Source organism: Podarcis muralis, chromosome 1 (genome assembly GCF_964188315.1).
Source record: "Podarcis muralis chromosome 1, rPodMur119.hap1.1, whole genome shotgun sequence".
Lineage (NCBI taxonomy): Eukaryota > Metazoa > Chordata > Lepidosauria > Squamata > Lacertidae > Podarcis > Podarcis muralis.
In genome coordinates this window covers 35,995,930-36,018,645 of record NC_135655.1, presented here as the reverse complement: position 1 = coordinate 36,018,645, position 22,716 = coordinate 35,995,930, and the positions used below count along the sequence as shown (strand labels likewise).

Here is a 22,716-nt window from a genome sequence, read left to right as displayed (position 1 = left end):
TTGCTCCGTTTAGAGAGCGTTGCTAGCTGAGGCTGCAGCAGCTGTTGCTGGCTACGCGGCGCTTTTCCGGCTCCCTATGGCTCCCGTCTGTTCCTCCTCGCGTGTAAGCGGCTGCTGCCCGCTTTGCTGCCATGGCTCTCCTTCCCTCCCTCCCTCCTCGGCTCCTCCCCCTCCTCCTGGCTGTAAAGCAAGCAAAGCTTGCTTTGCTTGACTGACGGCAGCCATGGATCCAGTCGAGTGCATTCGCTCCTTAACACGCACAGGCATTTTCCCTTACTTTCTAGGAGCAAAAAAGTGCGTGTTTTGGAGCGAAAATTACGGTATCTCTTGTTGGAGCTCTGTTTGTGGAATAAAATCCCTGCAAGCTGTCTTTTGAGCAGCAGGCAAAAGCCTTATTTTTGCAGACCTGTTTTCTCCCAAATGGATGATCCTGCATGGAGCTTATAACTAGGATTTCTATGTAGTATCTGTTTCAGAACTTTTTATTGGTGCATACTGTATTCCTAAAACAAATAAAATTAGCTTTTCATTCAAATCTTTACACATGGTCAGTGTAATGCAGTGATAGTAGTGCACATTCATTAGTCTCCTTTCCAGCTAGCCAAACTAAACTGTTCTGATATCTCTTCTTGTTGAAGTGGGACGTTGGAGGCTAACCTAATCTGACATATTCTGTTTCGGAAGATTTTAAGCAAAGTATTAACTTTACACTAGGCATGGAAGATACTTGCATCTTGGGATTTGCTGTGTTGCAAAGTGTCTTATTTTACAGGCTTAGAAATTCAACTTACCACTGATATATTTTATTGGATAACAATCTACTAGAGTGATACCCAAGGGAGCATTCCAAGTCATTCCAAGGGAGCAAGAGGCATTTATAATGGCAAAATACCCTTTTGTATAAGCTTACTGGTTCATGAGGTACCTTTCTGGAGTGTTGGATAACAACTATACTGTCCCAGAGCAAGAGCCTTTATGACCTAATTGAAAGTAATAACCTTTGTGACCTGTTACCTCATCTCACTGCTTGCCTCTTCAGTTGACACAAAAACTCAACTCCCCTCTCATCCCCTCCCCTACCCCTCCTTCCCTCTTTTTTTCTTTTTCTTCACTTGTTCCTTATCATCTTATTTTTCTGGATGAAGACTGAAGGCAGGACTCTCAGCTGACTCACAGAGACAAAATAGCTAACTGCAAGGACGCTAGGAGCTTATTTTCTTCCAGATAATTTTGTACCACCGAAAAGATAATGTATTTGCTTTTCTGAATTTCAAGTTTATTCTAAAAATGTTGTTGTGGCTACTTTTAAAAATAACGGCAAATTTCAATGAGCTACTGATTAATACAAAACCTGAAGCCAGATTTGTCATGACAGCAGAAAAGTATACTGAGTAGTTAAACCAATAATTCTGTTTCTTGTACTTTGTTTTTAATTTGAAACAGAATACTGGGTATGGTACTAGACTAAAAAAACTAATATCAGGTATGCTGCAACTGATTTTTTTTCTTCTTCCATATTTAACAGTTGGAAGGAGAACGCTAGGATGAGTGATAACATTGTTGGCTGCCTTCAGAAATTGAGTAAGTACCGTGCATGTTTACTTCATTAATGCAGGCTTCCTCAATCTTGGCCCGCCAGGTGTTTTGAGACTACAATTCCCATCATCCCTGACCACTGGTCCTGCTAGCTAGGGATCATGGGAGTTTTAGACCAAAAACATCTGGAGGGCCGAGGTTGAGGAAGCCTGAATTAATGTAACCAAATGCCAATCATGGATTTGTACAAAAAAGAACTGTGTTTTTAATGCTAGTGCAATTTGCCATTTCAAATTCATGTAACAATTGTTTCAGGGGCTGGATAATTAACTATTCTTGTCACTTTGCCCCATTCTTAATAAGCCTAGCTGTACCAAGGAGCTAAAGGTTCCATACATTGTTCTCCTCCCCATTTTATCCTGCCAAAGGTACTCTGAAGTAGGTTAGGCTGAGTGAGGGTCACGGTCAACCAGTAAGCTTTCTAGCTGATGGAATTTGAACCTTGGTCTCCCAGGTCCTAATCTAACCTCTGTACCACACTAACCTGCTACAAACAAGCACTGCAGTAATTACTGGCAGACGGAATTTGAAATATTTACTTAAACTGATACTTAACCTTGTGATTAGATTTGTCCTTCCCCTCAGTCCCTTCCCCAAATCTTCAGACATAGAATGCTTCATCCTCTATGTATCATGTTCTTGGCTTTGTTATCCGTACTGGATCAGTCACTAAAACCCCCATGTTGGACAATCTACAGTGTTCTAACAATTTTGTTTTAGTTCTGATTTTTCCTATTGAACTCAACAACAACTGGATGCAATGTTTCCGTATTTTTCAAGAGGGAGTGTATGTGTCTGTGGTTGTGAATTGCCACTGTTCCAGAAATATGGGTGACCTCTGTGCCAAAACATAGTTCAGCACAGAGAAATGCACCACAGGGAGCTTCAGGGTCATGCTCCCTTCATTCAGTGCTTCCAAATGCCCTCCCCAGCTGTGCAAAGGAGGGGCACTCACTGCAGCTCATTCCTGTCTCTGAACATCATGCCACACAATGCCTCCCCCCCCCCCACTTTCCTCTAGCAGGAGCATCTGCTAGATCTCAGTCCCTTCTCTGAATTGAAGGGATACTGGATGCAACCCATTGTGTCCAGGTATTGTTGCTTTGTGTCGGAAGGGTATATCTTACAACTTGAAACATCTGTTAAACATCTAAAGAAAAAGTGGCATTTCAGAGAACTAACACGCTATATAAAATTGCTTCTTAATATTTTAGCCTGTGAATTTTGTCAACGGGCTGATGACCGTCCTGAAAAGTATGGGGAAAGGAGGACTTACGAGGACTACAATCTCACTGTTCATTATTACTGTGTGGTAAGTATTTTCTTTTGAACCTGCAAAATTCTAAGTACTTTGCTACAGTGAAAAGCAACACCTCCTTGGGGGGTGGTGTGATCAGCTAGAGTAGAGCATGTGTACGTGGTTGTCTGCAGTAATGTTTTTTCTCAAGTGGAAAGTTATCATTTTTATAACTTACCAGTAATCCATTCCTTTATTGTAGTTAATGTCAAGTGGGATTTGGCAGAGAGGTGAAGACGAAGAAGGTTTTTATGGGTTTTTACCTGAGGACATCCAAAAAGAAATTAATCGAGCTGCAAGACTGGTAAGAATTTATCTTGAATGTTGAGTCTGTTCCAAAGAGTTGTCTGACCAGAAGGACATAGCATCAAGTATACCAGTACAATATGCTAAAATATGATATACAGTGGTACCTCGGGTTAAGAACTTAATTCGTTCTGGAGGTCTGTTCTTAACCTGAAACTGTTCTTAACCTGAAGCACCACTTTAGCTAATGTGGCCTCATGCTGCCGCAGTGCCACCGCCGCACAATTTCTGTTCGCATCCTGAAGCAAAGTTCTTAACCCGAGGTAATATTTCTGGGTTAGCGGAGTCTGTAACCTGAAGTGTATGTAACCTGAAGCGTATGTAACCTGAGGTACCACTGTAGTTGAGTTTCACTAAGTCTACAGTCTTGCTCTGGCATTATAGGCAGATATTGATGCAACTGTTTTGGTTAAAGAAATCTGTATAGCATTAAGCAGTCATTTCTAGTTAATGGTTAGGATAGCAGTGGATAAAACCCAGGGATTTTTAAAAAATAGTTGTAGTAAACAATGCTGCTTTTTTTTTCTTTTTTTTCCTTTTTAGATGAGAAAGCCAATCACTTCTCAGATAACCTGTAGAATTAACTGTATTAAAAACAGTTAACTTCTGTGATTGGTGTTAAACAAAATTAATCAAATCTCTAAACTAAAGGTTCTGGAAATGCCAAAAGCATGTTGGAAATTTCTACCCCAAATAGAAATACTGAAGATGTAGAGTGGGAATTGGGAGTAAGATACTTACATATATTTTTAAGACAGAGTCTTTAATGCTGTTCTGTTGTTATATAAAGTTATTTGCAAATCTGAAAGAGCGAAAACCAGCATTTTAAATTATCACATTAGCTGGAGTTCTGTATACAAAATACTAGTGATAATGGACAATTCTGAATGAGTGGCTATGCAGATGACAGGATTATTGCTTGGTTTTGCAGTGAACCAAATGAGAAAAGAGAAAAGAAAGCTAGTTACATTTTCATTTACATAATAGAAAAATGAACTACAGTGGAACCTCTACTTACAACCATAATCCGTTCCGGAGGTCCTGTCATAACTAGAAATGTACATAAGTAGAGGTGCACTTTTCCATAGAAAGTAATGGAAAAGTGAATTCATCCGTCTTAGACGATGAAAAACATCCCCTAAAACAGCAACTTAACACGGATTTTACTGTCTAACGAGACCATAGATCCATAAAATGAAGGCAATAATCAATGTACTGTACTATAAAATAAATAAGACAGTATTGTAGATGAAAAAAATTAACATTTTTTCAACTTACGTGCACTGAGGGTGGGTGGGCTTGCCTGGCCAAGATGGGGGTGGGGCATGGGTCAGTAAAGAGCTGGTTCACTTCGGCCAGGGTCACTTTTTTTCTTGCCGGGCCAGGTTCTTCTCTAGACTTCCTCAGATTAGTTCTTTGGTGGGGTTTGGGGCTGCAGTGCGCCCTGCTGTGCCTCTTGCAGGCGGCACCTCTTCCATAGTTTTGAGGGTGGGATGGGGGCCCTGTCCCCGGCAGCAGAGACCTCAGCGCTGCTCCGCAGCCAGCCGGGCAAGCTCCGGGCTGCTGGCAAGGCCTCTGTTCGTATCTAGAGGAAAGTTCATAAGTCGAAGCACCTACTGAAGGTCGTAACTGGAATCATACGTAAGTAGAGCCGTATGTAAGTTGAGGTTCCACTGTATAGTAAATCATAGACATTTCAGAAAAGGCTCATTATTGTTTTGACTAGTAGTGATGAATTATTCAACAGTGCATTTCTCTTAATATACATTTTATACAGTTATATATTGCTTCTTATTTTAAGCAGAGATTAAAATAAGTTTTAGAATAACTACTAAAACAAAAAATTAAAACAACTGGTGGTATTTGTTTTTAGAAATGTGCTATCTGTAAGAAAAGAGGTGCTTCAATTGGTTGTGTGGCGTCCAGATGCAAACGAAGTTACCACTTTCCTTGTGGGGTAGAGCGAGGATGCATTTTCCAATTCAGGGAAAATTTTCCGTAAGTTATTTTCATTAACTTTTTTAGTAAAATAAACTAGAGTCAAAAAGCTGCAAGTTCCAAAGTTCTTGTTAATGTGGAGTTATTTAAATACAATATATAAATTGGGTGATATCTAGTTGTGGTGTCCCACTTGCATGACAGATTTCCACTCGCATAAAAATAGGAATCCCTCTTGCTCTTCTCTCATCTTGCAACCACATACACACCTCCCAAATCCTGAGAGACCAGATATCACCATTGGCTAGAACTTTTGTGCTGTGTATAGTAATGCAACACCTCTACTTCTACTTCATTCATTGCTTACTTATTTGGCTTACTTTGCTTTGGTTTGGTTTGGTTTGGTTTGGTTCTTAAAAACATCCTTCTCTATGTACATATTGTGTATACATATCCACTTAGGTGACCACTTTACATATCTGATGTTGATTCCAGCCCACAAAAGCTTACACCAAGAGAAATTTGTTGGTCTTAAGTTGCCCCATGTTTCTTTGTTGCTTGGAATGTCAGTAAGCTTTTACAGATAATAACCTTGCAGTGGCTGCATATTTTTCAGGTCATACTGTTGGAAACACCGACCCACACAAAAACGTTCCCCAACCTCTAAAGGATCATCACAGTGTACCATATGTTTAGAGTTGATTGAACATGCACCATCGTATAACATTTTGGCAAGTCCGTGCTGCAAAAACGCATGGTTTCATAGAGACTGTTTGCAGGTATGTCCAGAACACCACAATATAAGTACTTCCTTTTAATACTAAAAAGAAGTCTGCTGTGCAATGGTGGAAAGCACTTGTGTAGTTTAATTCAAGTAGGACGTGCAATAAAAATGTTGCAGAATTGAATGTTCCTGTTCAGGGAGCCAGCCGGCTTTGCCCTCTTCCAGGAGACTTCATTTCAGGTTGGGGACCAATTCAGCTTCAAGCAAAGAACTTTAAAGTGAGTTCCTTACTATTCCTTTGCTGAAGCAAGATGAACACCTACCCCCCCCCATCAGTTGATCCTGATCAGCTGATGAGCAGTGGGAGTGTACCTTGCTTCAGAATCAAGAAGGGGTTTGCATTGAAACCCCTGCTAAAACTGAAGAAAGACCTTCGTATTTAGCAACATTTCCCATGCAAACTGCTTCATGAACCTGAGAAGCCTCTATAGAGCAGGCATGGCCAAACTTGGCCCTCCAGCTGTTTTGGAACTACAACTCCCATCATCCCTAGCTAACAGGACCAGTGGTCAGGGATGATGGGAATTGTAGTCCCAAAACAGTTGGAGGACCAAGTTTGGTCATGCCTGCTATAGAGGCACACTCAGACATTCCTAGAGAGGCTTGTTATCTGATATCGCTGCGACATCAGATGATTGGTAGGTGATGGCTCCACCCACCTGGCAAATCTTACCCATGGTGATAGGGCAAAGACAGATCTGGCCCACCAGGGAGAAATGGTTTCCCACCCCTGCACTAAAAGCTGACTGAAATAAGAGTCACAAATTCTATAATAACTGGCATGGGAGCAAACTATAAGGTTTTATAATGCATCAGTGTTTCCTAGAGTAGTAGAATAAGCATGCATGTACACAAACAAATTTCCATATCCCTACTTCAAAGAAGGGACGCGGGTGGCGGTGTGGGTAAAAGCCTCAGCGCCTAGGGCTTGCCGATCGAAAGGTCGGCAGTTCGAATCCCCGCGGCGGGGTGCGCTCCCGCTGCTGGGTCCCAGCGCCTGCCAACCTAGCAGTTCGAAAGCACCCCCAGGTGCAAGTAGATAAATAGGGACCGCTTACTAGCGGGAAGGTAAACGGCGTTTCCGTGTGCGGCTCTGGCTCGCCAGGGCAGCGATGTCACGCTGGCCACGTGACCCGGAAGTGTCTCCGGACAGCGCTGGCCCCCGGCCTCTTGAGTGAGATGGGCGCACAACCCCAGAGTCTGTCAAGACTGGCCCGTACGGGCAGGGGTACCTTTACCTTTACCTTTACTTCAAAGAAGTTTACAATCTAAATGTCATCAGTAAGATTGGGGTGGAAGATAAAATGAATGAATATGAGCAAATGCAGTAGCATGTACTTGGGAAAATCAGCTTTCTGTTGGAAACCAAGATAGAACTGCCAAACTCATCCTGTACTCTTTAGCCATAACTACTGATAATGTGGAGTAAATGTGCTTTTTGCATTGGAAGCTTTACAAGCTCAGAACTAGTAAGCACTTGCAAAAGTAACAGGATATAGCAGGCAATGTTACAACTGCTCCACTGGCTACCAATCTGTTTCCGAGCACAAGTCAAGGTGCTGGTCCTACACAGCTTAGGTCCAAGCTATCTGAAAGTTTTTCTTTCTCATATGAACCTGCGTGGGCTCTGGGATCTTCACTTGCACAGGCCTGCTGGGGGGGGGGGGCAGCCAGGATATAAATAAATATAGTAATGGTAATGATAATGATCATTAAAGAAATTGTCATTAGTATAGCCTACTACAGATACTGTGTTGTACCCTCATCTTCAAAAGCATCCAGAATCTTGTCTGATTTACTGATCATTTTTCTCTCTTTTGGATCCAGTGTCAAGCGCTAAGTGCAGGGGTATTTTTCTTTAGATGCCCAGTATGTAATAATAAAGAGAAATTTCAGAATGAAATGTTGAGAATGGGCTTACATATTCCAGAAAAGTAAGTACCTCCCAAAATATTGTTTTATTTTTAAGAATCTATTGTACAGGTTTATAGTTAAAGCTGTATACCACTAGGTATATTTAACAGGAGAGTGAGATATACATGGTTAGTTCTCTTTTGAAATTTATGGTGTATTATTTTGTATCATTTTTCTATTAAGCTGCTTTTTTCATGGGTTTATATTAAGAGCAGGAGACATGTTTTTCATTAGTTTTAATAGTAAAGGTTGAAAATAAGATGCAAGATGGAAAGAACTGAACATTTTAGCTACTGCAAAGTATTTTAACAACTCATTTCTGAAGAGACGAAGATTAGGAGACAAATGATTTTTGTCAATACACACACAATACAAAGCCACATTTAACCCTAGAAAGGGATGTGGGAAATCTTTTTTTGAAGTTTTCCAAATTTTGTAAATGCTGGTTGTTCAGGAAGCCAGGGGTTAATCAGCTTGCTCTGATAGATGGGAGATCTGAATTACAAAAGCATAGTCTATCTAACAGCTACTGATTTTCTGTAGATTCCATCTTCTCTTGATAATAGTAAAATCATATATTACTATTTAAACAAGGAAAGCTGCAGTGTTGGCCTGAAATGTTCAAATAAGTTTTTATGTTTCCAGAGATGCCTCCTGGGAACTGGAAGAGAACGCATACCAGGACCTTCTTCAGTGCTACCAACACTGTGACATCAATATCTGCCTCTGCGAAAATGGAAGAAACTACAATGAGCCTGATAGGTATTAGTAAATGTGGTCCTTGGACAAAAGAATGTTAAATATGCTTGTAGTTTATAGGGATGTCATCTTGTCCTGCTTCCATCCATAATTAATTTAATTCAAAGTCAGTTGGACATGATGATGACCACATAAGTGCCTGCTGGATCAGGCCCATCTAGTCCGCCATCCTGTTCTTGCAATGGCCTTTCCCAGATGTCTATAGGAAGCCCCACTATAGGGCCAGCTGTAGAGGTAGAACATAACTGTTATAGTTAGTAGCTGTTGATCACCTTATTCTATATATGGAATTATACTAAGACAACAAAACTAGTGATCCTTAACTTAAATTGCCTGGTGAGTTTTTGTTTCCTTGTAATAAGATATTGGCATATTGATTTTATGCTGCCAGTCATTAGGTCTTCATGGTTAGAAATCTGAAACTCTGAAGAAACAGGAAAGCATGCATCCTATGTGTGTGTCAACATTAGAGGACCTGGTCCATGTCCCATGCCATCACTAGGAAGGTTTTATCATTATTTTTATTCCATCAATGAAGTGGTGGCTTTTCTAGAAGGCATTGGGGGATGGCATACTTTGACTATCTGTAGAGCTGAGTTACCATTAGGTTGAACTGAATGGCTAGTTCTGTAAGCGGAATAGAACATTTGAGTCCTGCCCAGTGTGCTTTTGCAGCTGTGGAGTTATGTTTGATTCTTTTTAAAAGTGTATTATTTGTTATTGCTAGCTATCTTGTATCCTTTGCTAAAGAGAGCCAGGGTAAATATATTAAATATAAAATAATATTAGTAATCTTTGACCTTGCACCTCCCATTTTACCACATATATGTTGCAACTGAAATTTATGTCCCATCTTGGGAAATATACTGATGCAAAGTGAAGCCATAACTAGTTACATTGAGTTAACTCTTCTCTTTTTTAAGTTTAACGGTCTTAATTTTTAAAACGCATTTTTGTTTTCTTTTAGCAAATGGGAAATAAAGCGCTGTCAATATTGTGGTTCGAGTGGAACTCACTTGGCATGTTCCTCACTAACAAGTTGGGAGCAAAATTGGGAATGCATAGAATGTAGAACTATCCTTGCCAAATCAACTGGTATGAAACTGTTCACCATTATACTTGAATTAATTTAATTTTTAAAAAAGATTTTGGATGAGAAATTGTGTTAATTTCATTACACAGGGAACTGTCAGAAATGGCGAAAGCGTTCTCGGAGTATGCCAGAAAAAACAGATATTGGCGATAGCTTGCTGGAAGAGCCATCACCCAAATGTCCCAGACAGTCTCCTGGATCCCATCTTGGCTTCCTTGTCAGGCATGTGATGTTCTTTCATTTGCAGCTGCGTGGAAACAAACAGGCAGTGTTCGCACATCATGCTAAACCACGGTTGAGCGCAATGTGAATGAACAGGAATGAGCTGCAGTGAACCTCATGTTTATGCGCGCTCTTCCCACATGGCTGGGAGATGTTGAGAGTTCTCACTTTTGGTTGTTCAGTCTGTAACATTGGTCAGTTGTCTGTCCTGGATGAGGTCCACCCCCATGCCCAAAGGAGCAGATGCGCAGTCTGGGGGTTCTTGTGGACCCAGCTTTGCCACTGGAGGCCCAGGTAGCCCCAGTAGCTAAAAGTGTCTTTTACCAGCTGCATTTGGTACGACTGTTTCAGCTGTTCCTGGACTGGGAGAGCACTGGTGACTTCAAGATTAGATTACCTCAGTGTACTCTATGTGGGGCTTCCCTTGCACTTTGCCTGGGAACTGCAGTTAATGCAGAATGCTGCAGCATAGTTGCTGACAGGAATAAGGCCCTGTCAGCACATAATGCCTCTGCCCAGAGATCTGCACTAGTTGCCGATTTGTTCAAGCCAAGTTTAAGGTTTAACTGTTGTTATATAAAGCCCATAACGGCTTGGGAATGTTTTCCTTGCAGCATCACCTTACTCCGTATATGCCACTTGACCGAAACTGGCACTGTTAAAGGTGCCACGTAATATTCATTCCACAGTTGTGAGAAATTAATATTTTAGTGTGGCAGCACCTATACTATGGAATTCCTTGCCTTTTAGCACCAAGCAGCCACCTTCCCTGTACTCTTTCAGTGCCAGCTTCAAACCATAGCTACTGAAGCTGATGTGTTTAACTGTGGTTAAGACTAACCCCAATTCCAGATCCAGAGGATGTGGCAAATGGTGGGTAATCAAAAGCAAAACCTTCTGCTCCTGAACTCCAGCCTGCACTGGGATTGGACAGTGGGGATGTGCTATCAAATTTAAGGCTTGCTGCAGCTCATTCTTGTTCATTCCTGTGGCAAAGCTTGGGTGAACATCAGCACTATCAAATTATAGTTAGAGCCTAAAAATAATAACTGATCAAAGGGCTAAATCATGAATTCCACATAATGTTCCAGAGTTTTTTGTAGCAGCTCTTCACCCCATCCAACAAGCTGTTCTGAAACTTGGGGAATGCAGAAGCAGCCTGCAATGTATTCTTTGAATGCGAGTAGCATAAAGCATGTAATTTGTTTAAGGACATGGTGCAAATCTTCTTTTGTTTGCATCTAGAAGTAATCCTTCATGCCTGAAGTACTCATTTACAAAAAAATAAATGTAATTTACTGACTGTACACTTGACGTGCACAATATTGTATGCTGGAGATACTTGTATCCTGACTCAGCTGTTTCTGAGTCAGGGTGTGGCTAACTCAACTAACAAGGTGGTTGGGCTTCTTCCCTTCTAGGTCCCCAAAGATATGCCCCAATGCCTTTACTCAGTGTTCACAACTAGACCTCCCCTCTTCGAATAATAGACTGATATCCCCTTCCTCCGTGATTAGTCCTTCCGTGAGGAATCTGACACTAAGAAAAACGTAAGTAAATGCTGAATTGTCAGCCAATGTTTTTTTATTTTATACTGGATGATTGAATTTGGGGGCAGGGATTGACCTTGAGCCAGCAGCCCAGTGGAATTTTTACCTCCCACTGGGGACTGCTATGGGCAGGAGAACAAGTATGAAACAACTTTGAGCAAGATCCAGTGTCATGTCAGCATACACGATGGGGCTTTCCCTTCTACTCCTGCCCACACACCTTCTGACTTGGCCTCCAAATCAGCTCCAAATGTTTCTTTGACCTTCCAGAGCAGACTCTTTGGCTGAAGGCAGGAAGAAAGGACAGGAAAATAACATTTGCACAAATAGAAGCTCATTGCAGTATGAAGATCACAATTAGATAGTGCCCATTAGGCTCGTGGAAATAGTTTAATGATTCTTTTAATTCAGACCATTGTTTTAAGGTTAGAGGGTATATGCAACTGCTCTTTCCTCTCCTGCATCTGAAGCCCCCATAAACCTTCAAATATCTGCTCCAGGTTGGGACACCTTCTGGAGCATATTTTTGAGATGCACAGGGGGGCTGCAGAGGAGAAGTCCCATCACACTAGTGGAAGTCTGCTTGTATAGTATTAGATACAATCCACTGCACTGATTTTATTGACATATAGAACTGAGTGGGGAACATAGTATTTAAAGAGATGATGCACAGCTGTTTATCAGCATTTTGCCTGACTCAGTTCTCAACAAGAAACTTTGTGCTTCCTTATTTAAATGCTATTGAAATGTTTTGAGTAGTAAGTATGCTAATTCTTTAAAAAGAGAGAGATTATCATGCTTTTAGCAGTTTCAGTTAGCTAATTATTAGGATGCCATTAGTAATTTATTCTTTAAAAAATTGGGCAACTTGAGGTTGCATGGTTGTAGAGATCCAGAAATATTGCTGTACATACCTAAGTAGATGCTGAGCTAATAAAACAGTCATTTTATTTTATGCAGGCAACTTGTAGTGCAGCAAAGAAAAGTTTCCAATATTCTGAGGGAATTAAGATCACAAATTAATACCAAACGAACAAGACTGAATATCAATAGACGAAACATCTGGGATAGCGCCTTAAAGGGATTTCAGAAGCGGAGCTTCAATCCTGCCAATACTATTGAAGTAAAGTACATAAACTGCAGGACAAAAACACATATGGATTCATCAAAGGGAGATTTTTTTCTATTACTGATTCGTCACCTTCAGAACTCCTCGCTCTTTGAAGGCGATTCCTCAAAAATATTGTCTTTTGATTCTCAAGGTAAGCCTAAATTATAAACATTTGAAATGTTTTTGGAGGAAAGTGGGTACAGTCGTAGCTTGGAGGTTGAACGGAATCCGTTCCAGAAGTTTGTTCAACTTCCAAAACGTCCAGAAGCCAAAGTGCGACTTCTGATTGGCTGCAGGAAGGTCCTGCAGCCAATCGGAAGCCGCAGAAGCTCCATTGGACATTCGGCTTCCAAAAGAACATTCAAAAACCAGAACACTCACTTCCAGGTTCCACGTTTAGGAGCTGATTTGTTCGGGAGCCAAGGCTTTTGAAATCCAAGGTACGACTGTATGCTTTTTTCTCCCTTCTCCATTGGATTCTGAGCACTCTTGATGTGGTGTGCAGCAAGCCTGTGAGGTGAATTAGGTGATCTTAAGCAAGTGTCTTCCTACCTAACAAACTGCATGGGTTGAGCAGAAATTTGAACCTAGATCTTACCACAATCTAAATTCAAAAACACTATCAACTACACCACACTGGCTGTGTACTGCAAGTTCAGTAATACGAATACTCCAATTAATATTAATAGGAATATCCACTTAGTTATATAGGAGTCTCCTTACTCTCTTTGCTGTTTAGGCTGCTCAGAAATAGCAAAACTAGTATTGGTGGATGGAGCAACTCCAATTAGAGGGGTGCTGGTAATTGTCTTTTTGAGTTTTTATTGACTCTGTCCAGGTAACAAAAACCAATACAAGGAGAGGAGACACCTTCTAGTGTTTTACTATGTGTCAAGGAACAGGAGAACTATTAAATACAGTTTTAAGTCATGGTTCTTTGGGGTAATGAAAATTGCCTTTGTTAAGCTCTGGTGAGCATATTTGCTGGCATACAAAAAAAACAAAACAAAAACCCCTGAGTATTTGCCCCAGTTGTTTCTTGAAGTAGAGTTGATGGCTCAGTTTCCTTTCTGACTAAAACTCCAGGGCAGCTTTTTGTGACCACAGGGGTTGGGTATGCAGTGGGGAAGGGAAACAGACAAGTCCTGGTGGTTAAGCATAAATGTCCAGCCCATTTCTTTTGTATCCCATAAGTACAGTTGGCTTACATAGATTTAGATAAATTTATGGAAGATGGGCACTTGTTCAGATGAATGGTGCCTCTGAGCACTAAGTGCTGGCAACAAATGGGGGAAGAGAGCTGTGGCCTCTGTGCACTTTTTCTGGGCTTCCAGGGGCATTTTATTGGATGGGAAACAGAATATTGAAGTAGGTGTGCAGTTGGTTAGATTGATTGGGGCTCATCCCAGCTGCATTTAGTAAGCACAATAGTTATTTTACATACTTTGTACTTTCAGCTCTTAAAGATAATTTATACTATGAAGCTGGAAAAATGATAGCAGTTTCTCTGGTTCATGGAGGGCCATCTCCTAGCTTCTTTTCCAAGACCTTGTTTGATTGCCTTGTTTATGGCACAGAGAATGTGAAACCAACTATTGAAGATGTTGCTGATGTGACTGTTCTGCAGACAATAGAGAAGGTAGGTTGTTCTACAACTGCATAGCACTATAGGGATGGATCTTGGTATTTTTTTCTCTTTTAACATCTTAATTTTAAATCAATTTGGTATTGAGGGCATTTCTTTTCTCAGCAATAGTTGGCATAATATATGTGCCACTTATTTGTCAGCCAAAAGTGATCAGACATAGGATCTGAAACAAAGAGGAAGTTGCATCCATCCATTTGAATTTATTCATCAAATTAACTAGTTGATGTTTGATTTCTTACTGTAGATAAAATCTGCAAGAACTCTGAACAGCTTAGAATCAGCAATAAGTGATTGCTCTGAATATCTCGCCATTGCTGGATGTTTGAAACCTGTAACAGCTCTACATGATAAGAATGTGTTGGTGAATGAGATATTGAATTACCATGTCATAAAGAGAACACTCTTACCTTTTGAAAGGTTTGTTTTGCACGTAGAACCCATTACTATACTTTTCCAGTTTGTACTCCAGGGTTCTGTAGCCAAACTCTTTCCATGTGAATTAAATCATGTTTTGCATTTATAAATTAAAATTTTACAAGTCAAGTTTCACGTGTTATGAAGAATTTATTGTTCTAGTAGTGGCTTCCCCTCTCATTTACTAGTACTGAAAATATAAAATTTTATTATGACACCCAAGTGAAAGAAGTATTGCTGGTAATTGCAAGTAGGCAGAGTGCTGTTGCGCTCATGTCTAGTTTGCAGGCTTCTCTCACACATTTGGTCGGCCACTGTGAGAATATCATCCTAGGTGAGCCACCGGCCTGTTCTTAATGTTGTTTATCTTACGTTGTTACTCAAAAATGCTTAAAGATATTTGGTATTTCAAATTTGAAAAACTGAGTTGTTGGATGAATACTTAAATATACTTAATAGTGTCCCAAGGGAGGAAGCTCTGCAGCTTTCTTTCACTGGGGCGAGATCCATCATTTTACCTGTGGATGTGACAGGATTTCCCTTTTTGGCTGCCTCTATAGCCTCCCTGCTCCCTAATCTGTCCTTCAGGATCCCCCAACTTTCTAGAACGGTTTCAGGGAGTGTACTGGGGCTGCCTGGGAGAAGGGAAAAGAGAGAAATTCCTGTAAGCTGGATGCCACACTTGGACACCATCCATTCTTGTGAGTAGCTTTCAGGAAAATTTAGAACTCTAAAATAAATTACTGATTAGAATCTGTAGCTGGTACCAGCTCCAGCAAGGGTATTCTGACTAGTACATGTATCAGAAATGTATCAGTAAATTGTTTTGTTTTGTTTTTAATAATTCCAGCAAAGCCCTAAGGAATTACTGCTTCTAGAAATTTAAAGTGGTGTTTGTAATATGCAAATGAATTTGGCAGTTTTTTTCTATCTTTTTAAAAACAAAAAAACCTCATAGCACTTTCTTGGTTCAATGCATTGTCTCTTTCCCCCTTAGCTTTAGACAAGGTTTGAAAACACTTGGTGTTTTGGAAAAAATGCAGATGAATCCTGATGCATTCTGTAGCATATTATGTCACAAGCCTGAGAAACTTACAGCAAAACTTCTTGGTGATCTCTTTGCTATCCACTGTGTACCAGGAGCAGACAAAGCCAGAAGTCTAGATTTCTGGATGGGTTACTTACAGGAAACAGAAGGTAAGAAAAAATGGACCCACCTAAGTGAATCTGAACTAGGAATCTGGAATGTGTTGGGGGCTTTAAAAAAAGACTTCGGTTTCTATTTATCAAACGCTTAAGACAAGCCTTGCCTATGAATTTTAGTTTCACTTTACATTTGAGTAATGATTAACTATGGTCAATTTATCATTAGCTTGACTCACTCTTACCTTCTAATGTGAAAATCTTGTAAAAGCTGTTTTCAGCTAATCAAATTCCTCGTTCTTGGTCTAGGTGGTGAGTCAGCAGTAACTCTAGAGGACATCTTAGTGTTTGCAACTGGCATTCGTGATATCCCACCCATTGGCTTTGATCCTGAGCCTGCAGTTAAGTTTCTGCATATAAAATACCCTGTTGGAAAGAGACACCTTAATTGTTTAGAGCTTCCAATAACAAAGTCTTACGAGAAGTTTAAAAGAATTATGGATTGCACCATCAGAAGTACTCTAAGGTTAGAATCAGAAGTGCATTAGTCACTACCATGGATGCTGAAAATTGAATGATGAAGCATTTAAGAAGCTTGCTAGCTGCTACTGGATAACACACACGTTCATCCTCACAGACTTGCAACTTGATCGTGGAAATGGCTTAATCTCAGTCTTTACATTTTGAACCTTGATTCAAAATGATGAACAAACAAAGCTTTCCAAACCATTTTGCATTATTTGGTTTCTTTTTAACACTGCCCCGATCTCATCCTTAGCACAGCCCCACTTCATAACATAAGGCAACTGGTGACATAATTGTCTGCTGATGTACTGTACCATCCATCCATTTATATTATAATCAAATATACGCTAGCAGACAACTAGATTCACAAATCCCTTTTACATTGGTTTGTAATATAGCCAGAAAATCATGTTTTTGTGTAAGTTTTGACTTGTTGGTTTGTTGAGATGAGAGAATATTTTAAATTCTAAGTGAATTTCAAGTATCCTAGCTATTACTTATGAACTGTAATAAGGAAGCTAAACATAATACCTCATTTTAACTTTTGTCAGATATATATATATTTTTAAAGAATAACAGAGCTTTATGACACTGAATACAGCTGTGGTGCAGTATCCCAGCTGCTTTAAAATTAAATTTCCGTTCTACAGTCATTCCAAATATTTTCCTTGGTATTAGAAAAATGCTGGTGTGTAAAGGTGTTGCAATTCATAGAAGTGTAAGCAAATTCTTATGTGCTAGTTATAAGTGACTTAAGACAGAACATGGACACTTAGATGTCAATCATTTGAGAGAAAAGGTGAGGTTGACTTCAAGAGAAGGGCCATGTCAAAAGGACATGCAGAAGAAGAAGAAGAGTTTGGACATGATATCCCGCCTTTCACTCCCCTTAAGATGTCTCAAAGCGGCTAACATTCTCCTTTCCCTTCCTCCCCCACAACAAACACTCTGTGAGGTGAGTTAGGCTGAGAGTCTTCAGAGTAGTGTGACTAGTCCAAGGTCACCCAGCAGCTGCATGTGGAGGAGCGGGGAAGCGAACCCAGTTCACCAGATTACGAGTCCACCACTCTTAACCACTACACCATGCAGGAGTATCTCCAAACTCATATCAAAGTTCAAATGAAAGCAAGCAGAAATTCACACACATTGAAGGCCCTATATGTGCCTGTTATGAGAATGGCAACAAACTATATGTAGAAATACATCTTGAATTGCAGTGTTGCAGGAATTATTATTCTCTGTGTAGCATAGATGCTTACATTTAAACATTCCATACTACACTGTGAGTCCTGTAAACCTTAGTATAGAACCTTAGAATAGACTCATAGAGTTGGAAGGGATCCAGAGGATCATCTAGTCTAACCCCCTGCAATGCAGGAATATGCAACTGTGTATTATGGGGATTGAACCTGTAACCTTAGTGTTATCAGCACCACGCTCTAACCCACTGAGCTATCCGCCTTATTGTAAAGTATTTCACTTACTCAAAAAGATAATTTCCCAGTGTTTTCTGTTGGATTGTATATGGTTTTTCTTTTATGTCCTGCTCCCTGCCCTGGGTTTTGCAGGTCTAAATATTTTCAGTTGCACTGTGCTTTGAAAATCCTCCAGGTAGATCATGAGCATCATATAAACATGCTTCAATCTTTTCCTTGAGCTTAAGAACAGGGAGGAGAATTGCTTAAAAGACTTTTCAGACATGCTGAGCATTAAAAGACCTCCCGTGTCATGCTAAGCATTGGAAATGAGCTCCCTCCCGCACTGGGGAATGCAGAGGTTTTGCTGGCTACCCAAACTAGCAAAAATTTGTAGGCTACAGGAAGAAAGAATTTTGGGCTGCTATTGGTTGTATTCAATTAAGCTTTTCCATTTGCACAATTGAATTTCCTCCCTCTTCTTCCCTGCATTCTTCCCCTTCCCCCCCCCCCCTCAAAATCTGCTCCAGAAGGTTGGGGGACCCTCTGGAGATGTTTGGGGGCAGACAAACTATTCATACAGCATGGAATAGAACCCTCTAAGTTTATAAACATGTTGGTCTACTGCAGGCATGTCCAAAGTCCATTTCAGGGCCCTAATCTGGCCCTTAAAAAAGCTCAACAACTTCAATCTTAAAAAACAAGGTCAACAACTTTCGTCAGCCCTCATGGCCCTTCACTTCATCAAATCTGGCCCTCTCTGAAAAAAGTTTGGACACCACTAGTCTACTGTATAATGTGTTCTCTACACAAGTCTTGATCATTGTATTTTATATTGCAGTATCTGTGGATTTAATTTACTTCCCATGATTGGTGCATCCTGGCAGTCTATTCTTTGCACTTTGTGATTTTATGACCTTGTTAGCTTAGCTGTTTGTTGGGTTAAAGTACTAGGAGTAAAGAAAATGCTCTTGTGCTATTTCTGCCTTAAAACCTCTGTGCACAGGATGTGAACCTCTTAGGAACGCGGATGGTGCTTTAAGTTCTCCTAATTGTGATTATTTGAATATGTACTACTTTATTAGATTCATAATGCTACATCTATACTAGCATTAGCAGGATAAACTGCAAATGAATGGTATCGGCAAATAGATGTCAATTCAGGGCAACAGTATTCCTTATGGCAGCTCAGGTACCTTTAACACTTCACTGAATGCTTTTATCATAGCATTCTTAAATTCATTGATTTTTTTGTTCTGTAATTTGGATTAAAGGAAGGCACAATTTCTGTATGATTGAACTCTTTCATGGGTGGGGGGGATTAAACCATTAGCATTATGTAGAAATAGTGTAGCATACAAATTTGCATGTACAATTATAAGTTTGTAAATATTAGTTTTTGTTAAAAACTGTAATATCTATTTCCTGGGGCTTTCTATGGCTTCCAGTGTCTGTTTGCTCTTCTATTACTTGCTGCAATGTATTATGGGAGAACCGTCATTTACATGTACTGTATATAAAGTGCAATAATCAACAATGTGTCAGTTAACAGTATTAAATATATATGCATTCAAATGTAGTTGGACTTGATTCTTTTGAGGATGTTCATGTGCAACAATGGTGTTGCTTCATCTGCGATTCATGATAATCATGATACGATGTTAATAGTGCAAACAGGAATATATTATATCATAGTCCAGTGTTACTTACTTAGCTTCATTTTACAAATAAAATTGGTATATTATGGCTCTGAAGATTCACAAATGACACTGATTTATTTCTTCCTAAAGTATGATAAGGGAATCCCATTCTTATATATTTTATATGATTCCTGTTCAGGTACTTATGGAAAAGATTATAAACTAAACTTAGTGTTTCAAGTGAGGGGTTGAAGGATGAGACAGAAAAATTTAGACTACCCCCTTCCTCCAAAAACATGCCTCTCAAAATGCTTCTATGCACTTCACAAAGGTTACACTAGTGATGTAGTGGATAAACCTGGGAGACCAGGGTTGAAATCCCTACCCTGCAAATGGGGAGGAGCAAAACTCTTTGTCCCTTTGAGCTCCTTGGAAGGTAGGACATAATTGCAATGTTTGGCCTGCTGGTCCTTGAGAATGGGCAGCAGCATGAAGAAGCAAATGTGCTGAATCCTAACACACCCTGAAATCCCAGTGACACAAACATGCTGGAAATTATGCCACAATGAGCTGGAACATGCCATTCCCATGCCATTTGCTCCAATGGGAAGAAGACTATTCCTTCTGGCACACTTTCCCCCCTCCCCTGCCATGAAGATGGTTTGGAAGCTGTAGGGCTCTGGACCTATACATTTCTGGTGGTAATATTGCTCAGTAAGAATAATTATCCCATAAAGCAACCTTTAAATTATATTTATTTATATATAATTATATATGGTATGCCCCACGGAGGACCTTAAGCAACACCCTAGAGTTCCCGGGCCCTAAGGAAGTTAGATTAGCCTCAACCAGAGCCAGGGCCTTCTCAACACTGGCTCCAGCCTGGTGGAACGCTCTGTCTCAAGAGACTAGGGCCCTGCGGGGTCTGATTTCTTTCCACAGGGCCTGTAAGACAAGAGTTGTTCCGCCTGGCCTTTGGCTTAGAATCAGTTTGATTCCCTCCCCCTCTTTCCTTTTCCTTTCTCCTGTGAAGAGGCTGCATCCTAATGTTTTAAAGTTGTATTTAATCTTTTTTAAATTGTATTTTAATCAACTTGTTTTTATTATTGGTTGTTAGCCGCACTGAGCCCGGTCTTGGCTGAAGAGGGCAGGATATAAATAAAAAAAATATTTTATTATTATTATTATTAAAAAAAATATTGTTATTTGACTTGTCAGTCATTTGTTACCCAAAGGTCTTCAAGCAATTTATCACACATTAAAAACAAATAGTAATACTTTATGCCACAAAAATGTAACAATACCTATAACAGCTACAGGAAATCGCCGGCACAGCAGTAGCAAAACATCCACTTGTATTCGATCAAAAGCTGGGTGGAGGAGATAAGTCTGGTGCTGAAACAAAGATGCCAGGTGGACTTCCCTGCAAAATGCATTAAACCAATGAAACCACAACTGAAAAGGTCCTCTTCTTTGTTACCACCCTCCAAGCAACCCCAAAGAGGGGGGTGGGCTCTGGAGAAGGATGCAGCTATGTTTGGGATAGACATGCCAGAATATACTGGGGTTCTGAGCCATAGAGTTTTATAGGTCAAAAGCAGCACATTGAATTGGATCTAGAACCACACTGGCTGCCTGTATGCTTCCAACACAATTGGTATTCTAGGATCTCTTTGGGTCAAACTTGTCAACTGTTTGTCAGCTGCATTCTGACGAACTGAGGCTTCTGAACCATTTTCAAAGCCCCAAGTCGGTTGCCTCAGAAGGATACCATGGTGGATGGTACTGAAAGCTGCTGAGAGATCAAGAAGAATCAACAGAGTCACATTCCTCCGTCTCCCAACAGTGGCCAATTAATGGGGCGGGGGACACACCAAAGCAATTCTTTTTGTGGGTTTGTGTATGAATTGCTGTGGTAGACTAAATTATTGTTGTTGTTGTTGTTTAGTCGTGTCCGACTCTTCGTGACCCCATGGACCAGAGCACGCCAGACACTTCTGTCTTCCACTGCTTCCCGCAATTTGGTCAAACTCATGCTGGTAGCTTCGAGAACACTATCCAACCACCTCGTCCTCTGTCGTCCCCTTCTCCTTGTGCCCTCCATCTTTCCCAACATCAGGGTCTTTTCCAGGCAGTCTTCTCTTCTCATGAGGTGGCCAAAGTATTGGAGCCTCAGCTTCACGATCTGTCCTCCCAGTGAGCACTCAGGGCTGATTCCCTTAAGAATGGAGAGGTTTGATCTTCTTGCAGTCCATGGGACTCTCAAGAGTCTCCTCCAGCACCATAATTCAAAAGCATCAATTCTTCGGCGATCAGCCTTCTTTATGGTCCAGCTTTCACTAACATACATCACTACTGGGAGGACCATAGCTTTTACTATACGGATTATTATTATTACTTTATTTTGTACCCTGCCCCTCTGACTGGGCTGCCTGGGCTGACTCTGGGTGGCTTCCACCATATATAAAAAACAGTAAAACATTCAACATTAAAAAGCTTCCCTAAATAACAACAGTGCTTGTGTACAGGACCAAATGTCAACTTCTAGCACTTTGTAAACCTCTCTGACAAGCTAACCTGGAGAACTGTGACTTTAGGCCAGACTTGGACTATCGAGTTAGGAATACAAGCCCTGAATAAAATAGAGAGTATATGGCAAAATAATATAAATACAATGCCATATCCAATTAAGCCATACTCAAACCCACTGAAATCATTATTCCATTCATTTCAGTGGGTCTACTCTGCATATGGCTTAATGTCAGCCAGATTCTTACTCCCACAATGGCTTTCTTCTCTTTCCGCTAATATTTGGTATTTCTGAAGACAGAGGTTTGTCTGGTTTTTGCAGCCATCACAAAAGAATAATAAAATCAGTGGTAGCCCTGGAGGTAAATCATAATTTAGGAAGCAAGCCTACCCACGTCTACTGAGAAGTAAATCCAGTAGAATCTAAGGAAGTTTTACTAGCAGGTATGTGGGGCTAGATTGCAGCCTTGAGAAAATTCTTAAAATCATCCACTGATCATCTTAGCGAGTCTTTTACTAGAGAGACAGAAAATGTTTTTTTTTTTTTGGGGGGGGGGCTACATGGGGTCAGATCTAGGATGATGCCCAGCCCTTCCCCGTGAAGCCCTGTATATTTTCTAGCAGCTGTTTCAAGCGTAAGAAGCTACCGGCCCCTAGGCTGCAACTTTTGAGCGTGGCATTTTCTCCCTCTTCCCTATATTTTGGCTCCTAACTGCCAATTCACCTCAGAACCGCCCCATCCGGCACCGCCAACCCCGTCCCGCGTGAGGGCCGCGAGCGCCTCAATGGGAGAAGGGCCGGCGAAGCAGAAGGGGGGAACCGCCGCCCTCTC

At 40.7% G+C, this 22,716-nt stretch overlaps 1 protein-coding gene and 1 long non-coding RNA gene across 6 annotated transcripts in view; one reads left to right on the top strand and one right to left on the bottom strand.

The window, feature by feature from the left end:
* G2E3 (G2/M-phase specific E3 ubiquitin protein ligase) overlaps positions 1–19,290 on the top strand; it is a 26,094-nt gene extending 6,804 nt beyond the window's left edge. For 4 of the 5 annotated variants that reach the window (XM_028721422.2, XM_028721433.2, XM_028721456.2 and 1 more), the window contains 15 exons: positions 1,526–1,581; positions 2,811–2,908; positions 3,096–3,197; positions 5,073–5,197; positions 5,754–5,916; positions 7,749–7,855; positions 8,481–8,597; positions 9,562–9,689; positions 9,777–9,909; positions 11,331–11,459; positions 12,420–12,721; positions 14,028–14,209; positions 14,463–14,635; positions 15,630–15,829; positions 16,085–19,290. In XM_028721422.2, the coding sequence (XP_028577255.2) occupies positions 1,526–1,581; positions 2,811–2,908; positions 3,096–3,197; positions 5,073–5,197; positions 5,754–5,916; positions 7,749–7,855; positions 8,481–8,597; positions 9,562–9,689; positions 9,777–9,909; positions 11,331–11,459; positions 12,420–12,721; positions 14,028–14,209; positions 14,463–14,635; positions 15,630–15,829; positions 16,085–16,323 (2,254 nt within the window). In that variant the 3' untranslated portion in view covers positions 16,324–19,290. Of the gene's footprint in view, positions 1–1,145; positions 1,252–1,525; positions 1,582–2,810; positions 2,909–3,095; positions 3,198–5,072; positions 5,198–5,753; positions 5,917–7,748; positions 7,856–8,480; positions 8,598–9,561; positions 9,690–9,776; positions 9,910–11,330; positions 11,460–12,419; positions 12,722–14,027; positions 14,210–14,462; positions 14,636–15,629; positions 15,830–16,084 lie in introns of all 5 variants that reach the window. The other variant, XM_028721449.2, reaches the window with a different exon arrangement.
* On the bottom strand, positions 11,476–22,716 carry LOC144327297 (uncharacterized). Its single transcript, XR_013392350.1, has 3 exons — positions 22,609–22,716; positions 20,660–20,778; positions 11,476–11,743 (listed from the first exon to the last, which is right to left on the bottom strand). It is a non-coding gene; the product is annotated as an uncharacterized LOC144327297 (long non-coding RNA).